At 42.6% G+C, this 26512-nt stretch overlaps 1 protein-coding gene across 4 annotated transcripts in view; it reads left to right on the top strand.

Annotated features, from left to right (window-relative positions):
* The window catches only part of LOC140701753 (Fanconi anemia group J protein homolog), a 170100-nt gene that overhangs the window by 76204 nt on the left and 67384 nt on the right, over positions 1 to 26512 (top strand). For 3 of the 4 annotated variants that reach the window (XR_013538084.1, XR_013538085.1, XM_078379290.1), the window contains exons 17-22: positions 262 to 374; positions 3939 to 4021; positions 6919 to 7224; positions 8521 to 9354; positions 10294 to 10370; positions 11184 to 11265. Coding sequence is in view for 1 of the 4 variants with exons in the window: in XM_078379290.1 (XP_078235416.1) it covers positions 262 to 374; positions 3939 to 4021; positions 6919 to 7224; positions 8521 to 9354; positions 10294 to 10370; positions 11184 to 11265 (1495 nt within the window). In the remaining 3 variants the exon portion in view is untranslated. The remainder of the gene's footprint in view (positions 1 to 261; positions 375 to 3938; positions 4022 to 6918; positions 7225 to 8520; positions 9355 to 10293; positions 10371 to 11183; positions 11266 to 26512) is intronic. The other variant, XR_013538086.1, reaches the window with a different exon arrangement.

Below are 26512 nucleotides of genomic sequence, written 5' to 3'. Positions count from 1 at the left end.
CCAACAACGAAAACAATTTGCAAGTCTGCCTAGCAGTGTTTAGCTTTCCATTTGCTTTGCAGATAATATGAAAGTTTTGCCTTCTTGTATACTCTAGGTTTTTCCGTCATTGTACACCATTTTCAGATCTTCAGATATAAGTTGTTTATTAATGTTCATAAATAAACGATAGGAATAGTTCAGTAGCCAGGAAAATGTAAGTCTGTTTTTGATGGATTAAGCAATTACTGCTTGTACAATTGTCTGTTTTCATTTCCCCAGGTTGAACTGAAGAGGAAATACAATGACCAACACTCAAAAGCAAGAGGGCTTTTATCAGGGAGCCAGTGGTATGAAATCCAGGCCTACAGGGCTCTCAACCAAGCCCTGGGCAGGTGCGTAGACTGAAAGGATGCCTTAATTCATTGGACCAAGATCTTGTCATGCATTAGTTAGCATTATATTAATTTTAGCTCCAAACAACGCATTAGGGCGTATTTTCAGGGGGTGTTTTATTTTACAGTCATGCCATCTTCTTCCGGTTGCTGCACAAGGGTGAAGGGCGGGTTTTCACTTATCTGGGGCTTATTTTTGGGGGTAGGGCTTATATTAGAAGCATCCTGAAAAATCATACTAGGGCTTATTTTCACATTAGGTCTTATTTTTGAGGAAACAAAGCAACTGACAGGTCGCACAAACGATAGTGGAGGCAGCCTGCCGGAGAGATAAGACTGCTGCACGATTGTACTTTTCTCCATGATGTGTTTTGTTAACAAGATTCTGGTATTTCTAAAGTCCCGTTGGCTGTTTACTCAGCATTCTTATTAACCTTGCACTAAAGCAAGGATCAATCTTAAATGTGGATATTAAGCATTTAAAACCAAGAAAGTGTTACCATACGGTAGGATGAGAAAGTATTATTCCTTGGGGCTTCAGCTACCAGAAGTCCTGGCCAGCATAACCCTGAGCAAGGGATTATGGGAGCTGCGGTCCACGTCCTCTCCATCTGGGATGTGAGTAGGGATAGAATGCTTCATAGGAGTTTTATGTTAAATTGAGATTATATCCCATAATTTGTTTTTATTCTTTGAATAATAACCATATATGCTACTGCCCACATCACTTTTTTCATCTCAATTCCGCAATAAAAAATTAAAAATAATAGCAGTTAATGGAGTTACTTGATACACTGTGTGGTGCAGTGGATGGAATAATGGACTGAGGCTCTGGGTTCAAATCCTTGCTCTGTTACGGAAACGAATGGTGGGTGGCTGTGGCAATCCAGATAATATCATTCATTAAACTATCTTACCTTGAAAGACTGTTGCTTCTGACTTGACAGCACATAACAACAACAGCAGTGAAGTGACCAATGTAAATTTAGGACTACATTTTATTTACTTTATTCATGTTATTATTTATTTAATTTATATGCCGCCCACACTACCCAAAGGTCTCTGGGCAGCTTACAACAATTTTGAACCATGGAAAACAAACATGTATTTTCCCGGAGCAAAAAGTCCACATAGGTACCCTCTTTGGAGAGAGTATTTTGTTGCCGAGATGCTATAGCCAAGAAAGCTTCTTCCCTTGCACTCCGTCGTTGGTTGGAGAAGAGCTTCCCACAACGACCAAGAACAACGCATACAAAGAGGGAGAGCATGATAGTGCCGGTGGAATAAGTGTGTGTGTGGGGGGGGGGGACACACAATCCAGGTCTCTGGGTTTTGCTTTCCAGGGGCTGAGAAGGCAGCCCGTTTTAGAAATCTTGTGTTGATGGAATAGCTGCTAAAACAGACACACGTCCCGCTCTCTCCCCAGAATGCCTTTTGGTTTGCCTCAATAGGTGTTTAAAACGATGACAAAGCAGCTTCTGTGTAAGACCCAACAGATTTGTTTCAGGGTTTGTTGTTGTTCAGTGAAAAAGCCAGTTTCCAAACTGAACAGCTCTTTCTTTTTGCTGTCATTGACTCGGAACTATAATCCGCAACCTTGTAAACATTTGTGACCTGCATTCCCTCCAGACCAAACATCTTGTACACTGGTTTAACTAAAACGGAAAGGATGCTTTGCAGAACTGAGTTAGCAATGCTGTTTTCAAAATGGTATTGATAGGAGTATTAAGCTGATTCATTTAAAAAGGGAAAAAAAACCTGGGTTTTTCTGAAAGTGAAATGCATAGTTGGGCAAAACATTTTAATGAAAAAGCAAGACCACCCATTTCTGTTGTTCTTATCTGTGCCTTTTAGGGACATCAATCCTTACTTGTCGCATCTTTGCCAACAAGGAAGATAAATCTAATTCCCCCCCCTCCTTGACCAGTGGGAGGGCGAGATGTTTTCTGCATCTATGGACTCAACATTTTATGAAAGCAATGAAGCTAGCACTGGTTGCACAAATCTCTGAGAGTTGATAGCCCCAAAGAGTTGAGGTGCTCAAATATTCCGGCTCCTCTGGCTGTGATTATATCAGTGTAATTTTGATGATAACTTTGCCCATCTCTGTCCTGCGTTTCCAGCAAAATTTCCTCAGTCCCAGTCCCTTCTCAATTCCTAAGACAAGTTTCAAGAATAAGCTTTCACAGTTAAGGTCTGCCTCGCAGTGGAAGTTCACATAGACGTGGGTCATGGGAAGGTTGGTTGCAGGACGCTGAAGACTTAGTAATACAGCTGATTTCCCTTACTTTGCTTTTAGACTTGAGATGGAGCTCATGGGGGGATTCTGGGAACTGCCATCGAAGGCAGTAAGTTCTCCAAGCTCTGGAAACAAGCTGACACCACGCCATCTCCGAGAGAGATTAAAGCGAGCTAGTGCGGGTCCCCGGTGTGGCGTTTCTGCCTTCCTTGAGCTGTCTACGAAGTAACTTGAGTCCGTGAAATGGGATGGTTGCAGAGTGAGGGAATATGGCAGATGTTGCGCATGGCCAGGTGGCAACTCTGCCGTGAAATCTTGCTGCATTGCTTGACTCGAAAGGTGTGGGACAGGTCTCCAGTGGGCCTGACACATTTGCTTTAACTACATGCCTCAGCAGCGCAGCGGGGGGAAATAAAGGGAAAAAGCTCACGAGCTTGGCTTTCATTTTGCTAGCAATTTCCCCCATTCCCTGGGTGATGGAGATTTTCGTGGAAAGGCCACCTGCAGGATGTCCAGGAGGTGAACTTATTCGAGTTACCAGCATCGGTAAAGAAGGGACCCTCCATGGGGAAATGCCTCTGCCCAAACCACAGTCAAAAAGAGATTTGCAGATGAGCCCAGTGAAATCTGTGCTGCTGGGTTTCGTCCTTGGAAGATTCAGGGTTCTGAAAAGCACAGTGGGCTGGAAGGTGCATTTATTATCCCTTTGTCCCACTTACATCCCACCTCTCCTCCTGCAAGCTCAAGACCACCTCACATCATTCCCTTCCACCTCATTTGGCTCTCCCTACAAGCATGCGACTTAGATTAGGTCGGAAGGGTGTGACTGGCCCCAAGTGAGTTTGTGCAAAGTAGGAATTTGAACCCGTCTCCCAAGTTCTAGTCCAACATGCTCATCCTACACGTTTTTCCTAAGTGCCCTTCGCAGAGCAGGCATGATGTTGGAATTAAGAGTCCTGTCTATTATCCATTTTCCCATTCCAAGAGATGAAATAAATACAAATCTCTCTTAATAAATCACTGAACGTTTGTGCTGGAATGCAGAACTCTGCTGAGGCCTTTCCATTTGTCCCGCCTGTAATTCTTTCCAGCCTTGGTGTGAATTTCCATTGCAGTGGGCTCAGACATGATGGGTGTTAGATGTTCCCACCCCTTGATGTTGCGCCGAGTCTATGTCGTGTTTTTGTGTTACCTAAAACATCAGGCTAGCAGAGTGGGATGCTTTCTTCTGCTGTCCCAAGAATTTTAATGAACCAAATAATAATACAGCACTACCTTTCGAATAAGAGCACTTTTGTTTTGTTTTTCTCACGTTTCTATTTTAGGTGCATTCGCCACCGCAGTGATTGGGGGGCACTGATTTTAGTTGACGACCGCTTCAGAAGGAACCCAGATAAATACATCGCTGGTAAGATTCTTCATGGCTTTGGACGTGGGTGATAGAAAGTGTTTGGTTTTCGAACACTACCAAAGTCCTATCAAGAAATACCCATGCGCCTGAAACATGGGGGCTCAGAGGTGTAGTGAGTTTTTCTCCGTGCACGCTTGCTTAAGGTCACAGGGAGTCCTTTAGATGCAAAGCTAAAACTCTGAGGAGTGGAGAAAGGTTACAGGTGTGCCCCCCCCCGCCTACCCCCAAAGCGTAGACATGAACATGTGTGGCCTGCGGACCTTTGTAACACTTGAGCCCTTGTGGAGTCTCGTAGCACAGCGGTAAAACTGCAATACTGCAGCCAAAACTCTGCTCACAACCCAGGTTCAGTCCCAAGAAGCCGGCTTGAGAATGACTCAGCCTTCCATCCTTCTGTGGTCAGTAAATTAAGTATCAAGCTTGCTGGGGCGATAGGGGCTGGCATTGTGTGGTCTGCATAATGGATTACAGGCCGCTCTGAGAGTGCTTTAAACACTACAGAGAGGTATATCAGTGACACACTTCGCTCTTGGCTGGGATCTCTTTCTCTGCCTTCTCTTGGATTGCTGCACCAAGGCCGTCCCACCTTCCATTCTCTGCCGTGTTAACGCGAAGAGAATAACGCTGCCCCATTTCGTTGCAGGTCTGAGTTGTTTTAGCCTGCCGTTCACAGCAGCCTCCTAGCTCATGCGTTAACAGTGTGAATTGTGAATTAAAGCATGATAGGGACAGAGTGGGGAGACGTATTTAGTCTTCCCGCTTTGCTGGCGTGGATACAAATCTCGCAGTTAAAAATGCAGCAATAGGTAAATAAAATATTGATCTCATGAAGTCCTTATGACAAATAACACTGACATTGTATCAAAACAAGCCACCATCCCAGAAAAAAATCATCGCTGGGAATGAATAAGTAGTCTGTAGGGAGTTTTTGAGAAGGGCAAACATAGACACGGCCTTTGTAATATTCATTATCACTCAGCCTTATGAGCTACTAAAATATGATTAGAGGTTGAATTTTGCATTTGCTTCTTTCTGCACAGTGAGTGTTAGCCCATAACTGACTTAGTTTTATAGAGTGGAATAAGTGTGCTGAATATACTCCTGGCTCAGCTTTTGGATAGGAAGTAGAAATCTTGGCGGGGCAGAAAAATGTCCAGGAAGACCAATTGATAATGTTGCTGTTTTCCTTTTTAAAGAAGGGGAGTCCTTTGGGAGCCATTGTTTTCCCCAGGGACCCGTCTTCTAGGTAACATTTGCCCATGACTTCTGCCTTCTTCCTAGTTTAACCATACGGATGACCCCACCTCATCAAAGAGCGTGCACTGAACGGGATGATGCCAGGGCATTACTCAGCGAGTGGAATATTGATATATGATTATCTCACGGCGGGCAGAAATTAGGCAAACCTTACTCTTTTTCTCTTAAACGAAGAATCAACTAAAAGGAGATTTTTTTTTTCAGTGCTCCCAAAAGTATTCCTTAAAATCTATGTGCAGCTTGTGGTTGAGTTCTGATTCAGAGGCCTTTAATGGGACAGTACTGTTCTCCGTGTGCATTTGTTAATCACGTCTGATAAGTCAGTGGATGGGTCCATCTCTACAGGAATTATCTGTCAGAAAGAAAAAATGCTTTAAAAATTAGGATGTGAATGTGAAGACCGAAGGGCGCTTATTTCACCTTCAGTGCTTCTATGAAATACTGTCTTTGTCTTGTCAGTAGGTGGTGCTCAGATTCTATCACAACAGCCGTGTTGGCTTGCCCCAGAGAAGGTCGTAAGAGCGACGCTGACTTGCATTAAAATCTTTCACAGTAATTTTAGAAGCAGCAAACGGTGGTGGTTATTTAGAGCAAGTCGGCACCTGCAAGACCGATTCTCGGTAACACCTTTCTTGTTGAAACAAGGCAAGATGAGGTGGAGAATGCAAAAAAATAGGCTTGCGTTTAATTGAAACTGAAGAAAGCCCTACCAATCTTCCTAGTGGCCTTGAAAGTTACATATACAGGGTGGGGAATCTGTGTGATACCCAGTATAGGGTAGTTAGAGCATAGAGTGGCAGGCTAGGAGTCAGGAGACCTGGGTTCAAATCCTTGCTCAGCCATGGAAGCTCACTGAGGGGATGTGGAACGGGTCAAAGCATTTCCTAAATATCTCATTTACTTTGAGATCCCTGTCAGGGTCACTATAAGTCAGTTCTGACTTGACAACACAACACACAGGAAAGTTGTGGATCCTACAGGAGAAAATGGAGGTGCCCATATACAAGGGAAACACAAACTGCTGGATAGCTCGGTGGTTTAGGCATCTGGCTGCGGAGCCAGGAGTTGGGAGTTGGATTTCCCCTCGGTGCCTCCTTGACAGAGGCTGGACCTGATGTTCCATTGGGTCCTTTCCAGCTCTGCAGTCCTAAGATTATTATTATCTTGAGATTATAAAAAAAAAAAACTATCTCAGGCTTGTATGGGGAACTCCTGGTGGCCTAAATGACCCCAGGCTGGCCATTTCTTCCTACTGGTCTAAGACATGTTGCAAGATGCAGCCTGCAATCTCAGTGAGATAGACTATAAAACTCTTCAACTGTGAGCAGCAGTTAAAGCCAAGTAACTTGGAACTAGGCTCACAAATGTAGTACTGCCATCCCCAGCCTGGTGCCAACGATATGTCTTGTACTAATTTTCACTTATCTTCTCAAATGACAAAGCCAGGTCCTATTGTATATAGGGATCCATCCATCCATTCAGTCAGTCAGTCAGTCAGTCAGTCAGTCAGTCAGTCAGTCATCATAGTTACTTATGAATTCTTATTGCAATAATTATGATAATGATGATTTAATAGCAATTCATAGCAATAATGAATTGACATTCTTCCACCATTGACCATCGGTGTTTTCTTCAAGGGTTATCAAAATGGATTCGCCAGCAAATCCAGCACCATGAAAACTTTGATCACGCCCTCGGTTCTTTGGAAACATTTGCTAAGACAAACCAGAATTGTAATGGTTCCTCACCTCAGCGCTGTGACGGATACAGAGCCACGGCTTCGAGCTCTTTTCTGGAGGGAACGTCTCTAAATGCGTCATCAGACATTACTGTCCAAAGAGGACCCCAAGAATCAACCCTGGAAACGCTGCCTCCCAAGGACATCGTCGCAACGAACCCGTCAGTGCCAAATCCGTTGCATAATATAGCCAACATGAAAGAAAGTAAGTAAGTCTTCGGGAAACTTATTCAAACCCCAAAATGTAACTGCATGTGAGATGGGTTGACTTGATAAAGGAAGCCACAGCCTTGAATTTGCAGAATCTGAGCAGGAGCGTTGATGGCAGGACCTTTTGGAGCTCACTGCCAGTGCAGTGTTTCAGCATGGATTGCAAGAATGGTGATGGCACATAACAGCCACAACAACAACAACATTGTTCAATATAGTGTCCTAAAATATTTCTGGGGAGCTTTTTTTTTTGTAACTGTTTGCTCGACTTCGTTGCAGTTGTTGTTCCTCAAGAGCAGGATCTTTTTTTAAAAATGTAGGAAGTTCATAGCTGGCCATAATGATTCTCCACCTAGCCCAGTATTATCTATTTTGTTGTTGGTTCTCTGGGATCTCAAGCAGAGAGAAAGGTCCTTCCCGTCACTTCCTACTTGGTCCTTCAAATGAGAGGTGTCTAATTTGGGTCCCAGGCCGGTGGGGCTCTGCCACTGAAATACAGCAAAGTTTATCAACCTTTTATTACTCATGTCCCCTTTTGATAAACATACTCATCTCAGGCTCCTTCAAATCTCCCCCTCCCAAATAGTATTTGGTATTTGACAATGTTGATTTGCTGCTAGAAAGCAGGAATTTGTGTGTGTGGTATGTGTGTTTGTATTCATTTGGATGCATTTGGCCACACACATGGGTTTCTTTGTTCCTGAGTGGAAAGAAGGGATTAAGCACTTCTTAACGAAGTGGCACTTTGTTGAGCAGCCGGGTTTTTTCCCCCTCCACAGTGGATGCATTTAACAAATACAGTTCTATGATGGCATGTCATTCAAACCAGTTACTTCAACATGAATAACCTACAAAAGCCGAAGTTACAGTTTGGGGCCCAGGAAAAAGGAGCTGGAAGTCACTCAATTGTACCGTTTCTAATTCTCCATTTAAAAAATTTGAAAAGTACTGGCGGGGGGAAGTACGTATTTGTTTAAATGTTTTTTTTTTAAAAAAACAATTGTCAGAAACTTCAGGATGAACTGGATGGATAGATGGACTTCCCAACCTTGGGTCCTCAGATGTTCTTGGATTACAGTACCTAGAAATCTTGGCCAGCATAGCTAGGGGTGAAGGCTTCTGGGAGTTTTAGTCCAAGAACATCTAGGGCACCAAGATTGGGAAGCACCAATATAAATTATTCTTTCACCAGGACACCCTCTGTCCTGATAGGTGTGGTGTCTTAGAAAAAATGATAGGTTGCACTACATCCTTGTGCTTTGTAGTTCTATGTCCCCTTCCTTTCTTCCAGATTCTCGCCAACCTTCTCAGATGATAAAGCAGGAAAATCTTGTGGACTCCAGACCCAAAATGTCCATTGCTGAAAACAAGAAGGAAAAATCAAGTAGTCAGCCCACCTCTAGCAGTAGAAAATGGTCTTTCAGTAACCCGTCAGCTTCAACACCTCTGACTGCAGTGACGAAGGGATGCCCTTCTGAAACAAAATGGCAGCCAAAGGGGCCAGTGGATGAAACACGCCAGACTCTTCCAAACAGCTCCCTGCAGGACATATCGTTGGTGGAGGAAGACAAGCCAACTGGCCTGACGCCGACTGGGGAAACAATCCACTCTCCTGATCTTCCTGCTGGAAAAGTGATCATCTCTGTTGTTCAGGAACATCCTACGGGACTGCCGTCCTGTTCTCACAAAGAAAGTTGGAATGTGACATTTTCTCCGGTGAGAGGAAACGTTGAGCTTTCAACATCAGAGGTAGCTACAGAAACAGATGCCGGCGATGACAGTATCTATTTCACACCTGAACTTTACGACGATGTTGAGTCAGCAGAGCAGAAAAATGAATGGCAAGCTAGCAGTTGGAGTGATGCGGAGACCTTATTTGAAACAGCTACATCTTTTCTTGAAGTAGAAACAGGAGACGGTGCCACTAGAACCGGGGCTCCCAGCCCGGTGGATACAGCCAACATTCAGATGACCGCCAAAGCGAGTGGAGGGTGGCAGGACATCCTCCCAAGCAGGGAGAGGAACAGAGATGTTGTTAGTGCAGTTCAAGACAGAAGTAGCGTAGGTGAAGCCAAGCAGGAGGCAGATAAAAAGAACAGCAGACTTTCGCGATCACGAAACAAAGGTGTGTCCATGTCTCAGCTCAGTTGCCAGTAGAAACAAACCCATCATTCATTCTGGCTTCAAAAGGAATCACGGAAATGTAATTTTTAGCTCATCTTAAGGAAAGGTGCCATTTATCTATTTCTCTGTAAACCAAAGTAAGGGAAACAGTGTATAAGTAAAAATCATCTAAAGCAAACTGGTGTGTGTGGGGAAAAGCTGAAAGAGAGACATAGCTCCGCTTCATGGCCAAAAGTCAGTCCCAGCATCTCCTGCCACATTAGTTGGTTGCTCTCTTAAATCTATAGAGAATGCAGATATAGAATCGTGAGGCTCATACGCTGTGAGGAGAAGCATCTTATGCAGCCCCATTCCCCTGCTACATAAGAAAGTCAATAAATTAATTGTCACATTTATATTTGAGGCGTGGCATCTCACTGGCCTGTTCCTAGAGAAAGAACTGGATTTAATGATCATAAAAGTGCTGTTTTCAGATAAATATGTCACAGCCCAGTTCATGGTTTATTTCGTTCCCTGTCATAAAGAGGAGGGATCAGAGGTGTGCAAGGTCCTCTCCAGAATGCAGTAGCTTAATAAGTCCTGGGGAGCGTTGAGGGGGTCCCACAAACCATCAGCCACACGATTTTACGTGCCATTTTGGGAAAGTTTATCTCTCCCACTTCTCTTCTAGATCAGATGAATACACCTAGAAATGTGGATCCTGACTTTTTAGATTCCATATATCTTGCATATATATATCTTCTCTTTATATATATAAAAAGAAAGAAGTAAAATGGGACGTTAATTGTATAGAATTTTTAAAATAAAAGTTGGAATCATGCTGTCTGGCATACTGAAAATGTGTGTTTTGGGAATAATTTTGGGGATGTCTAACTTAAGTCATTGATTTCTTAACTGCTCGAGGCCACAAAATAATAATCCAATCCTGACTTTATTAAAGGGCTGAAAGTGCAAAGAATCTCTAAACGAAGAACCAGGAAACCGTCTAGTAAGGGAGGTGACTCCATTGAGCAACAGGTAAAGATAGACAAAAAATAAAATAAGAAGATTTAAGTCTCTGATAATAGTTGGTAATCTAGTTACCAGTTTGAAATAATGCAGCAGGGTATTGTTCTGTGGCTTGGTTCATACACGTCCAGTTTAATGCTCTCTTAAGTTGTGTAAATAGAGTTTAAAGGTTTGTACCCCTTCTGATTTAGCCTGTTCAGTGTAGAAGCCTCAAGAAAATAACAGCGTCCTGTACACCTTAGATGTATTTGGGGGGGGGGGGGGGGACAAGTCCATGACACACTTCCTTTGCTCGCCGTTGGGCTTCCATGTCGGTTTGACATTCCCATGGGGAGGAACTCACAGGGTGAAGAATCCGTATGGTTTGGAGCTTCGCCTCTTACCAAGTGGTGTGGAAAGGAAGTGCGGCAGGCCAGCTCATGTAATGGCACCTGTTGAACTCTTAGGAATAAAATGAGAACTAGCCCTATTCCGTAAACCTGTTAATAAGCCAGGATAGGCACCCGTTCTTCCATCCAGCTTCATTAAAGCAGTGAGCGGCTGGGCATAAAACATACTCCTGTATAATGGATGCATGTTGAGCAAGTCATTTATTTTAATAGGATACATATTTTTTTATTACCGATGAAGCAATAAAATATTGATCCAAATGGGCTTGGGCTGTCAGAGCAATGATTAATTTATTTTGGTTTGAACCTGCGATTGTCGTCAGTGGGTTAAGTGATGAGAGAACAATAGGTTGACTCTTAAAATAATTATTATGGTGCCCATTTAGACACTACAGGATGCTAGCTTATGTCTCTGTTACTTTTTCATGGTGAGGAAGGAAATGGCGAGAGTCTTCTAACTTGCAAGCCGGGACACTGTTGTATTCTCTGTGGAGAAACATGGCATAATGTATCTGGTAAGATCTTGCTAATAATCTCTTAACGTGTTAAATATGTGATTTGCTCATTATGATCCTCCTACCAAGAGCTATTACTGAACTGAAGAGCATTTTCTGGAGGCTTTCCCCACCAGAGTATTTCAAAATACGGATAGGATGGGCGAGAATTTTGCTTGTTTGTTTGTAATAAGAATTCACCAGAATTTGCAAAATTCTCTTCCGTGCAAAGAATTCAGAATATCTAGAAGTCGGGGGGGGGGAACTAAAGTAGACCCACTTGTCCATCCCAGCCTAGGAGTATTAAACCCCTAGATGTCCAGATTCAAATCCCCACGTATTTAACCGTGTTTGTCCTGCCATCCCCCCCCCAAGGAGCTTCTCAAAGCTTAAATTTAACATTATCATTTTTAGTCCTTGGCTCCTGCCAGTGTCCAGTCTTCCTCTCTTAACCATGCCTTCCTCCACCTGCCGACAGCAGTACGATGCTAAATTTGGAAGCCCAGGCACTCTGTCTCCATAGCCAGCCCCCACATCGCAACCATTAAACAACAGAGATCACTTAGAAGAGCATACTCTTCCTAGGGAGATCCCTTTCTCTTAGGTTGTCGCTACACTCGGAAACATGACTGAATGATATTGTGGTCCCTGCTACTCAGAAAGCTGTGGGTTCCAATCCTATGAGTCCTGACTCCACTGTCTCACTGCCTGCCAGTCTGGACCAATGCTATCATTTCATTAACAGAGCCAATTTTTCTTGTAGGTTTTCTGGTAATTTCCTTGCCCATACATACAAACAGTTATTTCAAACCACTTTCCATACAACATTCAGTTAAAACCCCTGCCACTGCCACCCTCACATAAGTAAAAAGCAAAGTATGCTGCTTATATACCGTCCCATAGCACTTAAAGCACTCTCTGGGCAGTTGGCAGTTTAATTATTTAGGCTCTGTATCCTATAAAACCACACAGAGTGTTTCCAAATTACAATATACGTTCTGGCCTTCTAATTCCAGAAAAATTTCGAACATCCTCCTTTAATAGTGGAGAGAAAAAAATAGCACAGACGTTCTTCTGCCCTCCAGAGCCAGGGGCTGCTGAGTCTTTGAAGGGTGGCTGCTGTGTGTTGGCTGTCTTTGCAGGAGAGGATGATGAGCATCATGCATAAAGTGTGTCCTGCACACCCAGAGGAAACACTGACAGCTTATCAGCCAGCAGTTAAATCAGGAGGTAAACGAGCTCCTAAGAGTGTTTTCCAAACGGTATAAACCTTGGCCAGGATCCCAAAAGCTACTCTAAGCATGCCCAAAGGCTTCATGTGTGTCCAGTGGGATCATAATTTCCTTTTTGTTTTTATTTTTTGAACATCAGAACTTGTCACAAACCTGTTTTGAAAGGCTTCTCGGGATAAGACACAAGAAACGTCTCATGGCGCCTTAAAAGCTTAACAAATTTATTGTAGCATTATCTTTGATGGACACAGTTCGTTTCGCCCAGTGCACACATTGTTATCCTTGGCTGGCAGGTGTCTACATGCATGGTTGGAGGGCACAGAAATGGTAAACAGTGGGGGTCAGAGAAAAGAGAAAATGCAGAAGGTGCAAGCCACGTGGGTTAACTTAGCAGGGGCACAGACGTTGTGGGTACTGGTGACCTGATTCCCCTGATGTCCCTAACATTGGGCAAAGTGAAGCAGGTTGCTGTAAACCTTGAAAGCTTTCGGTGCAGCAGCAAATGCGGTAGTTGAAGCTTCCTCTTTCTCTTCATGCCCCCCCCCCAATCCTGCTTCCAAATGTCTATAACTGAACCTTAGGACCCCAGATGTACTAAAGCTCTCAGAAGCCTCAACCACCCACAGTGCTACCTTAGGTTTCTGAGAGTGGGTGGGAAATGCTGGGCTAGAGAAACGATGGAGCCTTCTCTTCAAGGGCCGGCCAGCCCACTTTCTGTAAATCATGGAGGGCACCACAAAGCCCCAGGGAACTCAGGTGCTTAGAGATAGGTTAGAAAAGTGGCTTTGGGGAGCCACTACAGCTCCCAGAATCCCCCAGTAACTGCCCATGCCATCCGGGAGATTTTCCAAGCTCTGCAGCAGGGACGGGTGAAGGCTGACTCCCCAGATGTTGTGCTGGATCCATTACTGAGTCTTGTTAGTTATTAGAGGTTGCATCTCCGCACCGGGCCACAGCAGGGCAGCTGGACTCGTCTCTGGTTTTGCTGCTTATTAATTCTGCTGATCCAGTTTCTGTTGGATTCTGAGTTCTTGTTTGTTTGTTTGTTTGTTTGTTTTATTTCTATCCCACCTATCTGGTCAAACGACCACTCTAGGTGGCTACCAACATAAATAACCATATATAAAATATAACAAAGTTTAAACATCAATAAAGAAGTTAATCAAGATGAAAGAAGGGAAAAAGGAAATATAAAAAAGGAAAAGGAAAAAAAATCAAGCATTAGCTGGAGGGAAGGCCTGCACAAACATCCAAGTTTTCAGTTGCTTTTTAAATATGTGCAGCGAAGGGCTGCTCGAATCTCCAGAGGAAGGTTATTCCAGAGGCGAGGAGCTACCACCAAGAAGGCCCGGTTTCTTTTTTCTTTTTTTTTTTTCCTTCTGGGCCTCCCTCGGCGTCAAGGAAGAGAAGGTCCTTTTGGAGTTGCTGTTTAACGAAAAGTTGTTTAACGATTAGACAGCCAGACCCCGAACTGGAGTTTGGAATAGCTCCTTTGCCGGGTAGCAACTCCTAAAATCCATGCTTGCAGCCCTGCAAATGTGTCGTGGAATGCCGGGGTAAAAATCTGTTTTTCCAGAAAAGCAATCAGAACGTTTCTGCCATTCCTGCGTGAGAGCTGCCTCAGGGGTCCTCTTCTTTTTCAACACAGAACACTGGGGGGGGGGATCTCTCTCCTCCTCACCACACGTTTCCCTTTGCTTCTTGCTGCCACCTCCCTCTTTCTTTGCCTTATATTTCTCGGGCTTGTTTATTCCCTTTGCCTGTGACCCCCAGCTGGTTGCGGCCAGGTGATCCATTGATTTGGTTTGCAGACATGATTTGGAGCGCCATCAAGTCAAACCGTGGCCGCCTGACATCCTTGGCAAAACCACATCTCTCCTTGCGAACCAAGAGCTCTGCCTAAATAGTAACGTAGCAGAACTCTGTAGGAGCAAGAAACGGCAGTCGCGCAAAAGCACGGATCAGTTGATTTGGCTTGTCAGCGTTTGCAAGCGCCCTCACAAAATCATTTTTTAAAAAAACAGGAAAGATTCTTGAGAAGGAACATGAAAAAGGAGATAATTTACCATCAGCCATAATCGTAGGACATTTCATATTTGAGGGAAATAATTGGCGGTCTGGAGTTGAAGCCTGCAATCCTATACCCACTTAACCAGGGAGTACACCCCACTGAACTCAGTGTGACTCCTTTATAAAGCTGCCCTGTAAGTGATCCGTTATGTTAGGCCCTATTTTAAATTTCCATCGTTAGTTGCCTGGACAGGAATCAGCACCCAACAATCCCGCTGGTTTCAAATATACTTTATTTAGTAGTTATCACAGTTTTATAAGCGTGATAATTTTCATAAATGAGATTTATGAAGTTCAGCATTTTAAAAGATCCTTTAAAAAGGAACAGGGAAAAAAAGGCAACCTGTTTTAACCGTATCTCCCATAATGGGAAATCTGAGTGATTAAGGAAGCAAATATTATAGCAAAAATGTGTGTCCTCAAGGGTTTGGGGTTTTTTTTAAGGCTTCATTCATGAAATTTGACCTTTTAGCTGTAAAACTGCATTTTAGACAGACGTCTGCAGTTGTATGCAGTAAAATTTGACTAATGTTTGGCATGAGAGATATCTTTAATTCTAGGGTAGTGTATGTTTATGAGGAAAAAGATACAGGAAAAAGCTACAGTAAAGAATTTCAGACATTGTTGACATACTAAATTGACTTCAGATCTTTTCTTTTTCTGAAAATATTTGGTTTAAAAAAAAAAATACTCATGTCCTTACTGCTTCTCATGATTTGATTTACAGTCCAGTGGAAAGTTAAAAGATATCAGGTAGAAGGCCAAGATCTAGTATATTTTCTAGTATATTTTCCTGCTTGAAGCAGAGCCCAGTTAACGCCCCTTCCCATTCTTGGAGCCAAATTGGGCAATAGGTGAACCCCTGGAATTGTAAAAAGCTCCCATCATCCCCAGCCATCTTATCCAGTGGTGAAGGATGCTAGGAGTTAGAGTTATGAGAAGTATTATCACAGGTGTTCATCCACAAACTGGAGCTAAAAGATGGTGCTTTCAATACAAGTAAAAGGAACTGTTTCTTTACATGGTGTTGTTACGTATCGTGTAGTCGCCTCTGGCTTATGGCAACCCTATGAATGAGCAATTCCAAAAGGACCTTCTCTTCCTTAGCACCCTGCTCAGCAGTTTCAAACTCAAGCCTGTGGTTTCCTTTACAAAACATGTAGTTCAGCTGCGGAATCCCCTACCACAAGATGCAGTAATGGCTGCCGGCCTACATGTCTTTAGAAGGAGCTTGGATAATTTCTTGAAGAATAGAGAAGTCAGTGGCTACTAGTCAGTGTGTCAGTATATCACACCCAGTGTCAAGGGTAGCATATATTCCTGGTGAATATATAATTGAAGATGCATTTGCACTTTTGATTTATTAGTGGGTTTTCCGTAGGTGGCCAGTTGGCCAACAGATGAGCATAACATTGAACTAGTTAGGCCTTTGGTCTGATCCAAAATGTTTTCGGTTCAATTTCTCCCTTCCCTTATCCTGGTTTAGTGCCTATCAGACGAGACCACAGTGAGCTAGATCAATGGTTCCCAACCTTGGGTCCCCAGATGTTCTTGGACTACAACTCCCAGAGGTCTTCACCATTCGCTAGGCTGGCCAAGATTTCTGGGAGCTGTAGTCCAAGAACATCTGTGGACCCAAGGTTGGGAACCGTCGGACTAGACGTTCTAACCTGGATTAAAGATTGCCCAATAGGTAGATTCCGTGGCTTTGCTTTCAGAAGACTCAGCTGGGGAATCGAACCCTCAACCTAAACTACAGAACTCTGCAGCCAAATTGTCTACCTTCAAAGAAGGCTGCCAGCATCTCTGGGTATGTGGCTTCTCCTCCAATTAGGAGGCACTTTGGAAGACGAGAAGGGCTCTGAGGAGGATAAGAAAGAAGGCAGAAGGCCCCTGGCAACTCTGTTTTAGAAAAGCATCCTACCCTCCAGATGTTTTCCATGTCAACTCAAGAGTTCCCAGTCAGCATGGCCTCAGTCAAGGTTTCTGGGAGTTGAAATCCACAACATCTGGACAATAGTTGGATGAAATAACTCAGGCATAAGTGGGCAGGTAGTCTGGTACGATACGAGGAGCTTTCTTGCACTCCTTGGTTCATTTGAAGGTGGATCCTTCTTACTCTTCCGTTCTTCTGAAAAATAAAGCGGTTGAGACCTAAAAAGTGAAACATGCCTTCTAATTTAATTCTGGGAAATTGGGAAATCTCTTTGAGTGGACTTAGGGAGGTCCTGGGCTTCAGTGTAAGATGTCGGCCAGCAATGGAGGGGGGGGGAAGCCCGAAAACACAAGGTGTTTGCAGGGACTCGGCGCCGTCTGTGTTCTGTGTTTCTCGAGATCTGCTGCTGATTATCCCATAACACTTCCCCTGTGTTTAGATAGGTATATGTTATTTTTCTTACAAAGATTCTTCCTCTCTCTCTCTCTCTCTTTCTCTCTCTCCCCTCATCCTGCCCCACTTCCTAAATTTATTTAAAGACTTGTTAACTGCAGCTGATTAGACCGTCAGCTGTCGAGGTAGCTGCTTTTTAAAAAAATATACACGACAGGATATTGTTTTGTTCATCATTGTGGCCACATTTGGCAAACTTTTAGCTTAATGCGCCTTTTGGGAATACCAGTCTGACCTCAATCTGAGTAAAGCCTTAATAGTCGATGTGAAGGATGCTTGCAGGAGGTGGCGGTGGCGGCGGTCATATTTTTCCTCCCCCTGCAGACTGTATATTTGTTATCGCATGTTAATCAGATTCATCATTCTGTTTAATAAAGATTTCATCTGCCACACGAATGCATAATCGGCAGCGTCTGAGCGACTGACCTTTGTCTTGAGCAGATTACGAAAACTGTATTAAGCGTAGTCGGGCAAAAAAAAGATGACAACCTTATTAATTTGTCCTTTATGTGTTTTTTAAGCAGATTGGGCCTCATTATTATGCAAACGCATTACACGGGGCGAGGACCTCCAGAAGTGGCTCATTAATGTTTCTTTTCCCTCAGTTTGTAACGGATTTTATATTGGGGAGTGTGTGCAAAGAATAATTGCTAATTATATGAGTCAGATTGCACAATATTTATCCTTTTTCCTTCCTCCATATTTGGTTGTGTTTATACGTTTCAAGAATGTAGCAAACATCCCTTGGAAGCTAAGGGTGCTGTAATAGGACAGAATCAAGACCCAGAAACTAAAATTATCCTTGCATGCTTCTTCGCCTTCCATTTTTGAGCCTCCAGTTACACGAAGCATAATTAGGACAGATCAGGATTATTGTACAACAGACAGGCTCATACACAGCTTCTCCTTTTAAAAGAGGCTGAGAACCAATTGTCAAGATAATTAATGGAAATATCCATCAACAAGTAAACATACGCAGTGCCAAAGTGTTGCCTTGGAGGAAGAGAAGCCAATGTCAAGCTGGCCAAATTTTGGCTTCTTCCTCACCTCAATATTGTGCCATTCGTTATGTTAAACTCAGCATCATTGTTTTACATCGTGCTTATTTGCGTAATGGTTTAAATCAAAGTTTTGTTATTATTTTTAAACAGCTGTCTTTGTTCATCCCAAAGCCAACCCTGGCAGTATAATTCCCCATGAAATATGTACGTGCCAAGAAAATTAAATGTACGGATTTGGCAGTCATCTGTGGTTTGACAACTTTGCCCCTAAGTGCGTAATTGGTTTAAGCCGGGTAGTGCTTCGTACTTATCCCAAAGCGTATCTTCTGTAATCTGTCTGCCAGCATAGCTGATAAGACTTGGCCACAACTGAAGTTCTTGCGGCACCAGAAATGAAATCCTGATCCGTTAAGGTTTTTCTGTGGATTTAGCTTTATAATCTGGTTTAGAAAATTGTGTGAGTAGACAAATCTAGGAGGAGACAAAACTTTTTTTCCCCCGAAAAGACGTGACGAAAATCATTGGATCGGCTTAGGTTTTCCCAACTAAACTCTTGTTGACAGTATTAACCTATATTTCCAGCTCTCTGTTGTCTTCCTTCACGTTTGAGTCTTGAAGTATTAGAACCGTGTGTAGATTTCCAGTGGGAGAGAAGAAGCAGATATACAGGAGAGTTGTTCTTCAGTAGTGGCCCTTTTTCATAGTGGCCATAATATCCGATCCCTCGTTGACAGCAGAACCAAAGATAACTGTGGACTTCCAGGGTTCTTAAGAGGAAAAATGTAGTGGACTTTGCCAACTCCAGATTGGGGCTCAACTTACAAGACTCAGGGTCAAATCTCACCCTCTTTGACCATCTCCCAACTACAATTCTGTGTGGCCCCGGAGGACACAGTCCCTTTTGAAACCCACACCCTTACCTGCCTGGAAGCGTTACTTGGTTTATTGGCCTCTGAAGTCAGATTCACTGCAATGCCTAAAGCCCTCTCTTCGCTCATGAGCTCTTGGACCTTTATTTATGAGTTTCCTAGACTAGACTTTCTTTTTTTTAAAAAAATAGTGTTTAATACTTCTTTTAAGGAGAGGGAAACAATAGAGAAAGCTTGATTAATACACAGGCCTCTGTGCTCATGACGTCTGAAATCTTATTTCACATTTTCCTTAGCGGCAGGTCTTAGTTGTGTATGTCTTTTCCCCTCTACAGTCGGATCCCATCGTCACCATTAAAGTGGCAAATGTTGGCTCCTGTACGTCATTATTTAAACATTTTTATAACCAACATGTTTTCCAATAGCTGGCTGAGCTGCTGATGTCCCAAGCTCCTCATCTCTAATTAAGCCTTTTGATGTACAGTATGGCTTCCGAAGTATGCCCGGGAGTGCGGACGGGTGGAGGGAGTAAGCTGCTGTGTGCTTGGCGTGTTAGCTGTTTATGTTTTTTTGTATTCTGTATGGTTATTTTGTTCTCAAGTCACTCTATCAATTGCTTGTCCATCCCTGCAATTAAAGTAATAGTTTGGTGCACTTGGGAAGAGTTTGAAGTAAAGCCGAACCAACTCTTAAAATGGGCCCGTTTCTTATCAATACCCTTGTTCGTGTTATTAACTTCTGCTTTAACAGAATTGGCAAACAGATGCCAGAATGACAAATAGCGAATTTTGACTGTGCTCTATTCTAATGAGCAGCTATTGTTGCCTGCCAGTGTTTGTATGACGCAATCGCGGCACCGTTGCTCCTGACCCCTTTATTGTCCCATTAACAACCCCCTCTTTGTTATCACTTCGGGAAACATCAGAGCTGTCGAGAGTGCAACATCAACACAGTGTGGCCTTCGGGTATAGGTGTGTTCTGGGGCAACGTCACCTTTGCTATATTTTATTAATTTATTCCAGCATGGATAGGCTTCCTAAAAACCAGGCTGTGCATTAAGTTTATCGGTCTTTCTTTTTAAAGCTTTTTTCAAGAATGTTCTCTTTCTCTTCCCATTTTGTTCTTAGTTTGTGATTTTCTTGCACGTTGCTCTCGGCTCCCCAGCAGGCAGAAAAATGATTCCTAAGTACTTTTAACAAAAGAATTATAGGAAATAAAACTATTTTGAAGTCCACCATAATAGCAAGAATAGAAAGGCAGAAGCCTCTTGCTCATTTCCACACACACATAACACTGCAGTGTGCATGCAGTGAAGCTTTTTTGGTGCTCGTACAAGTAGGGGACCAGTCCCTCCTTATGAGCATAACCCACTTCTGAGTAAACAGCTATTTGTGCAATAGCAAGCTGGAGATCATGAGATCTTAGTCAATAGAACATTTCTTCCCTACCTGCAGCAAAACGGGATACAGACAGAATATAATACATCACATTTCTGTACTTTCAGCAGAGCGACTAGTTCCCCCTAGTTCACCAAAAGATGGTGGAAACTAATGAGAACATCCTCAGAAGGTGAACGGTGGCAGATTCAGGACAGATAGAAGAAAGTGAAGCACGATGGATACAATGGCAGAGTAGAACTCCAGAGACTTGGGTTCAAATTCCCATCCAGCCCAGGAAACTCAGGGGGTGGCACGGGTAGAAATATCTTATTTATCTTGGAAACCTATCACAGTCACTCAAAGCCAAATGGGACTTGACGTCACAAAACGAAGGACTTCCTTGCACGGCGCATGGTTAAACCGGATAATTCACTACTCTGTGATGTAACGATAACTGCCAATGTGGTCGTCTTTAAAAGAGGCTCTGATTTGTGGAGGCCACCCGTGACTGCTAGGTAAGGGTGGCTGTGTGTGAACTGCAGAGCCAGAAGCAGCGTGGCTCCCAATCCCAGGGACTCCGGGTGGAATTACTAGTTTGGGAACCGAAGAGTCGGCTAGAAGAGGCGTTGTTTGGATGCAGCCTGGGTCTTTGTGCATTCTTAACCGCAACCCTCAAGTGGTGTTCACGGCAGGAGTTCCTTGGCGTTCCGCTTCTACAATTGTCGATAAACAGCCCAGTGTGTACAGTAAACAGAGGCAGTCTATCGTAGCTTCCAAAAAACATCATCTTACACTTCAAGAGTGTGGAAACATTGCCAGGCGCAACTTAGATTGAATTACTTTCTTGGTCGGATGTGCTGTCTGTGATAGAAATTCTATCTCCACACAAGCTGGACAAGAACATTTGGAAATCATTAGGCGAACTGCAATAAAGGATCCGAGTCCCCAGACTCCGTTATCGGCCTGAAGATGAGAGGTTGCGTGGCGATCACTTCCTTTGTTTTTTTTAGTTTTTTAAGAAAAAGACCTTAGGATGTGATCCTGCCAGACTGAAGAACTCCAGTCCGTGTGGGGTAGTGGATAAAGTTTTAATTTGGAGGGAAGACGTTTTGGCTGATATCCCCTACTCCGAAGGGGATTCGCTCAGTAATCATAAGCCCCCCTCTCTCTTTCTCTCCTCCCCACCTAGCCTTCCTTATATGGTTTATGATATGAAACAGGATAACAACATACCTACACCTGCTAAGATTTCCTTCCCTATGAACAGTAACCTGAGCTCCTTTGAGGGACTATGGAGTGCAAATGTTAGGAATGGATGGCTTGACTCCTTCGCTCCCAAAATTATGGTGGTTGTCTTCCACTCAGAAAGTCTCTCTAGCTTTTCTGGTCTATCCTGGTTGCGCAACTTTTGGGAGGGCCGAGAATTGAATTCCAGTTCGCTTTTGATGTGAATGTGCCATAAAGATTTGGCAAATTTCACAATCAGATAGGAAAGAAGTTGCCATTTTTTAATTTGTTGTTGTTCTTGTTAAAAATAACACCAGGCACAAATCAAAGAACATTGACTGGTATTATATAACATGTACAAGTTTTAACCAAGAACCTAAGTATCTGTTAAATATTGATGCAGTATGTATGCTGTTCCTAAAATTGCCATTTTTTTTGTAGCTCTGATAATGTTATTTCTGAGATCTTCAACGGCTTATAATACTGTGTGAAATTTTTTTGATATGTATTTTTATATTTGCCAGAGTTGAAAATAAAGAATTGGAAAAACTAACAAAATACAGAGATTAGCAATCAAAACATCTTGCTTGTGGATGAAACATACTTCAGTGGTCCCCATAGTCATTGGGGCTTTGTGAACCATGTCTGTTTTTGTTGTTGTTTTTATAGCTGTGTTACTGCTGAATTAAGATAGCTATATCTTTTTTTTTCTGAGACACTTCTTGTCTTTAATATTTATGTGGATGCTTCTCACCCTCCTCATAATACCCAGGGTTCTTGTGTTTGGCCATGTAGATGAGTAAGAATTGAATGCCTGTTAAGGAAGAATTTAACCAAACTGTAAATTCTCTCAAATTCAGACAGAAAGAACTTGAGGCTTAAACAAAACTAGTTTTCGCTTGGAAACTGGAAAAATTCAAATATGGGGGAAATAAAAGAAAACACATTTTCTCATCCCCACAGGAATCGCTACCAATTCATATTTAGCGACCACACACTCTATTTTTCCACCTAAGTGCTTCTCGAGGGAGGTTGGGAGTGCTTTTTAAAAACCAAAATACCAGGCAATAACCCTGGGAGTGCCACCATCTGCTGTGAGATCTCTCCCCTTTCCTTTTGAAAGTTCTGTGGATAATTGAGAAAGGATGTTGACTTATCTCTTTCCTTCTCTTCTTTAAACTATTTCCTTATACTGTATCGGAGGATCAAGATTTAGCATGGACCAGCTCTGCCTTTCCTTGGAATTCCCCTACATGGTGCATGAAGGCAGCAGCTTTATTTCGGCTGTGTTTAATGACACTTGTCAAAACCGCTAGCGTCTGGTTGATGATTGTATCCATGGGCCTCTCTCTCTTCCTCTTCTTCCCTGCTGCTTTTCCCGCAGGCTGCTTCTTTAGCCTTTCTTTGTCTGATTCTCTCCCATATGGGACTGCCTAATTTTATTATTTATTGTCCATTGGTTTGTTCATCATTTGGATAGTGAATTGCCAAAAAAAATAAATAAATCCAAAAACGTTGTCAACCAAAATATTGACCTCTGAAAAGTATGATAATTGACCCAGAGGCTTTGCAGTCATTAGCTTACAGAACCTCCTGTCAAGGGAACCCATTCTGATGCCACTCATTTTGAGCTTCCAGCAGGTAGCCAGGACTTTATAGTTGATCTTTATTTTATACATTTGCTTTATTTATAGTCTGCCTTTCTCCCAATAAAGGGCCCAAGGCGGCAAAGGTTCCACAGTCAGCCCTTGGTGTTTCAAATTGGTGTTAAAATTGGTTTCAAAATACGCTTTTAAAGAATGCTTAAAAGAATCTGTGTTTTAAGTTATGAGCAGAATTGTCTTTGTTTTTATTTATTTATTTATTTATTTATTTATTTATTTATTTATTTATTTATTTATTTATTTATTTATTTATTTATTTATTTATTTATTTATTAGGCTTAATACCCTGCCCCTCTAGACAACATCTACTTTTACCATGTGTATAGTGTCCTTTGGCAAACGCTTGTGTTTTTGTGGGTGTTTCTACAAGAATTATTTGTTGCCCAACATTGGTTTCAACAAAGCCTTCTTGGACTCACACAGCAACAAGCCAGAGAGCTGTATTGTACAGTGGACCCTCGACTTACAGACGGTTCGACTTACAGACTTTTCGAGTTAGAGACTTCTCTGGCTGCAAAATTTAGATTCGACTTGCAGCCAGAGAATCGACTTACAGACCAGAAAAAAACCAAAATGGAACAAAAATAGAATAAAAACCGCCGGTTATGGGATTAATCAGTTTTCAATGCATTGTAGGTCAATGGAGATTCGACCTACAGACTTTTCAACTTGCAGCCACTGTTCCAATACGGATTAATTCCGTAAGTACAGGGTCCACTGTACATCGCTTTGACGGACAAAAAAGTGATACATATATCCACCAATTATTAGACAAAGGGGGCACTTATCTGAATGCTTACGATCCATACACAAATAGGAATACGTAACAGATGACATATATTTCAACTGTATATATTTGCGTATGTTGGAACACGGCAGGCTTCTGCCGCTTCTTAAAAACGACGTAACCCAAAAGCTATTGCATTGCTTGAATTTATTTTAACAATTGGGTGCCGATGAAAAGTCCTGGCTTCAGATCACAGCGAGCGCATGCAGAGTGAGTGCAGCAAAAATATGCAGTTCATAAAACACGTGCGTGACATGTAGAATCAAGATCGTAACACCGGCCTTTGGGGGTTGGAGGTAGAGCTTAACGTGGCTTAAAGAAACCCTCCAGGGATCGCCAAAATGGCTAAGCTGATCTTTGTTTCATTGTGCATCATTATGACTTACAGGAATTTAATATGGGAGTTTTAGGATTCCATGTTTCTGGTCTAATTTTTCCTTTGTAAGACGTAAGGGGGGGATAAAATATGTGTGATGATATTAATTTGCTGTTAACTAATGTGGCACAACATCAGTGAACGACAGTTAATGTATCAAACCCTGCCGTGGCCCCTTTCTTGTTGTTTTAATATGTTATAGGGATGACATGTGTTTTTCAGGTATGTTTTATATTTGTACCAGGTAATGGAAAGTACAATATATTAACTGCCCGTACCCTAGAGGGAAGACTTTTTTAAACAGCAATAATTGAACATCATAAATCTTATTCTCTGCTTCACTTCTCCTTTACTTTCTGTTTTTGTATCACTTGTGCTAGATCGTACACTCAGCCTTGGTAGCAAGAGCGTGGTCATTGCACAGCCATGTGATACATACTGATATAGTGGTAACTGTTGAAACATGGTTGTTCATCATGACCGTCTCGATATTTGGGGGAGGGGGGCATGGACATACAAAAATATTTGCCACATTTTTATTTCTTTTATTTCTTTCTCACCAGACTAGGTCTTTTGTAGAATTGATAGCTCTAAATTGCTCATTCAGAACCAAACAACCACAGTAATACTGCTGGGAAGATCCAGAAAATGCCCAAGACTCTAGCCAAGTTGAGGGGGAATGCAGAAACCTGAGGGAGTGGCAGCTAATATCACTGTCTCTGCTTATCAATCATCCCTAGGACCGTAACCCTGGCTCAACTACATTTTGGAGAGCGATAGAGTGCTGCAGCGATACCCTGCCACATGTCATATGGGATCCAAAGAGAGACTTTGCAGCATGATCCTTTTGCTTCCATTGAGGAATGTGCTCTTAGGTGTCCACAGAGCCTTCTACACTCAAAACTCTCCTCTGTTTCACTCACTATGCAACAGGGGAGTGCTTATTTATTTATTTAAAATATTTTTATCCTACCTTTCTCCTTAAAAAGAACCCTTTGTATTTAAGGCTCCAACTGGGGCCCATTGAGGATGCTTGCTGCTGCCCTTTATGTTCACTGAACTGTTTCTCGCAACATCTGAGTAACCTCAGGCCCCAGACTGATTCCACCCTCCCAGGCTGGCCACTGGGACCTGCTAGACAAGAAGGATTATTAAAGGATGCTCAGTGCCCTTCATGTCAGTCCTTGATGTCTTCGGCAATTAATGTTGACCAGTGGATCGTAATTAGTTTGCCACCATTGTTATTCTATATGTTTTTGGAGTGTTACTAATAGCTGATATTCAACTGGAGCTGTCTCTCAAATGCAGGTTGTCTCTTCCACGGATCCCAGACACAGCCCTTGTGAAGTGAGACTAAAAAAAGAGAAAATAATGGTCTTGAGATTATACAAAATTGCCTTGCCTTTAATGCCAATTAACTGCAACCTGCCTCTCGTTAGGTGGATGGGAAGAGGAAGACTTCCAGGTCAGAAGTCACAGCTTCCTGAAATAGGCTTTATATACAGTATGTGCATGCATGCCGTTTAAGTGATAGAGAATACCCGTTAAATAATAAATCCAGCTTGCAGTAGTTGTGTGTTTATATGAACCCAAGAATCAAGTGTTTTAGTTTAGAGACTTTCCATCACGTTCTAGTGGCCCCGTGATTTCTTACACAGTAGGTTTAATAATTTCTCCCTTTGCTTTCCCCAATAGCTGTTCAGATTTTTCTACACAGCTTATGCATCCCCTTATTAGATGCTAATCTTAAAAAGATTTTCCTATTGTGCTGGGAGTGCACTTTGCTTGTGTAAGTGTCGAGTGAAAATAATCGAAGAGTACAGTTAGGTTTCCAGGCATCCGACGTTTCTCCAAGTTAACTTTTCGGTGCAGACCTAGCACTTCACGGGGTGGCTTATGCAGAGACTCTCGGAAGGAAGAACCCTACACCTTTTAGTCTGCTCCTAAAATAACTGGACTCTGTCAAAGCTGACCAGTGTGTTGTATTTAAAAAGCTTTTAGAAAATATTTAAATGGAAGAGAGAGAGAGTGAGCACTCAATGGCTAGATGAGGAGAAAAAGGAATCTAGCATATAGGAGTATAACAAGCCAAGAGCTTGCATTGTGTGTTCATGGAGTGATTCTCTCAACCACAGTTGTTTATTTAGCCAAAAGAGAGAGAGAGAGAGAGAGAGAGAGTTTTCATTGTAGAGTTTGCCGGATGGGTGCAGCATGATGTCTTTTCCATGAGGAAAAAAGAGAGCTTTTGTGTTGTTGAACATAAATGATTTTTAA

The sequence above is a fragment of the Pogona vitticeps genome, chromosome 7 (genome assembly GCF_051106095.1).
Source record: "Pogona vitticeps strain Pit_001003342236 chromosome 7, PviZW2.1, whole genome shotgun sequence".
NCBI lineage: Eukaryota > Metazoa > Chordata > Lepidosauria > Squamata > Agamidae > Pogona > Pogona vitticeps.
This window is presented reverse-complemented; position numbering and strand designations above follow the sequence as displayed.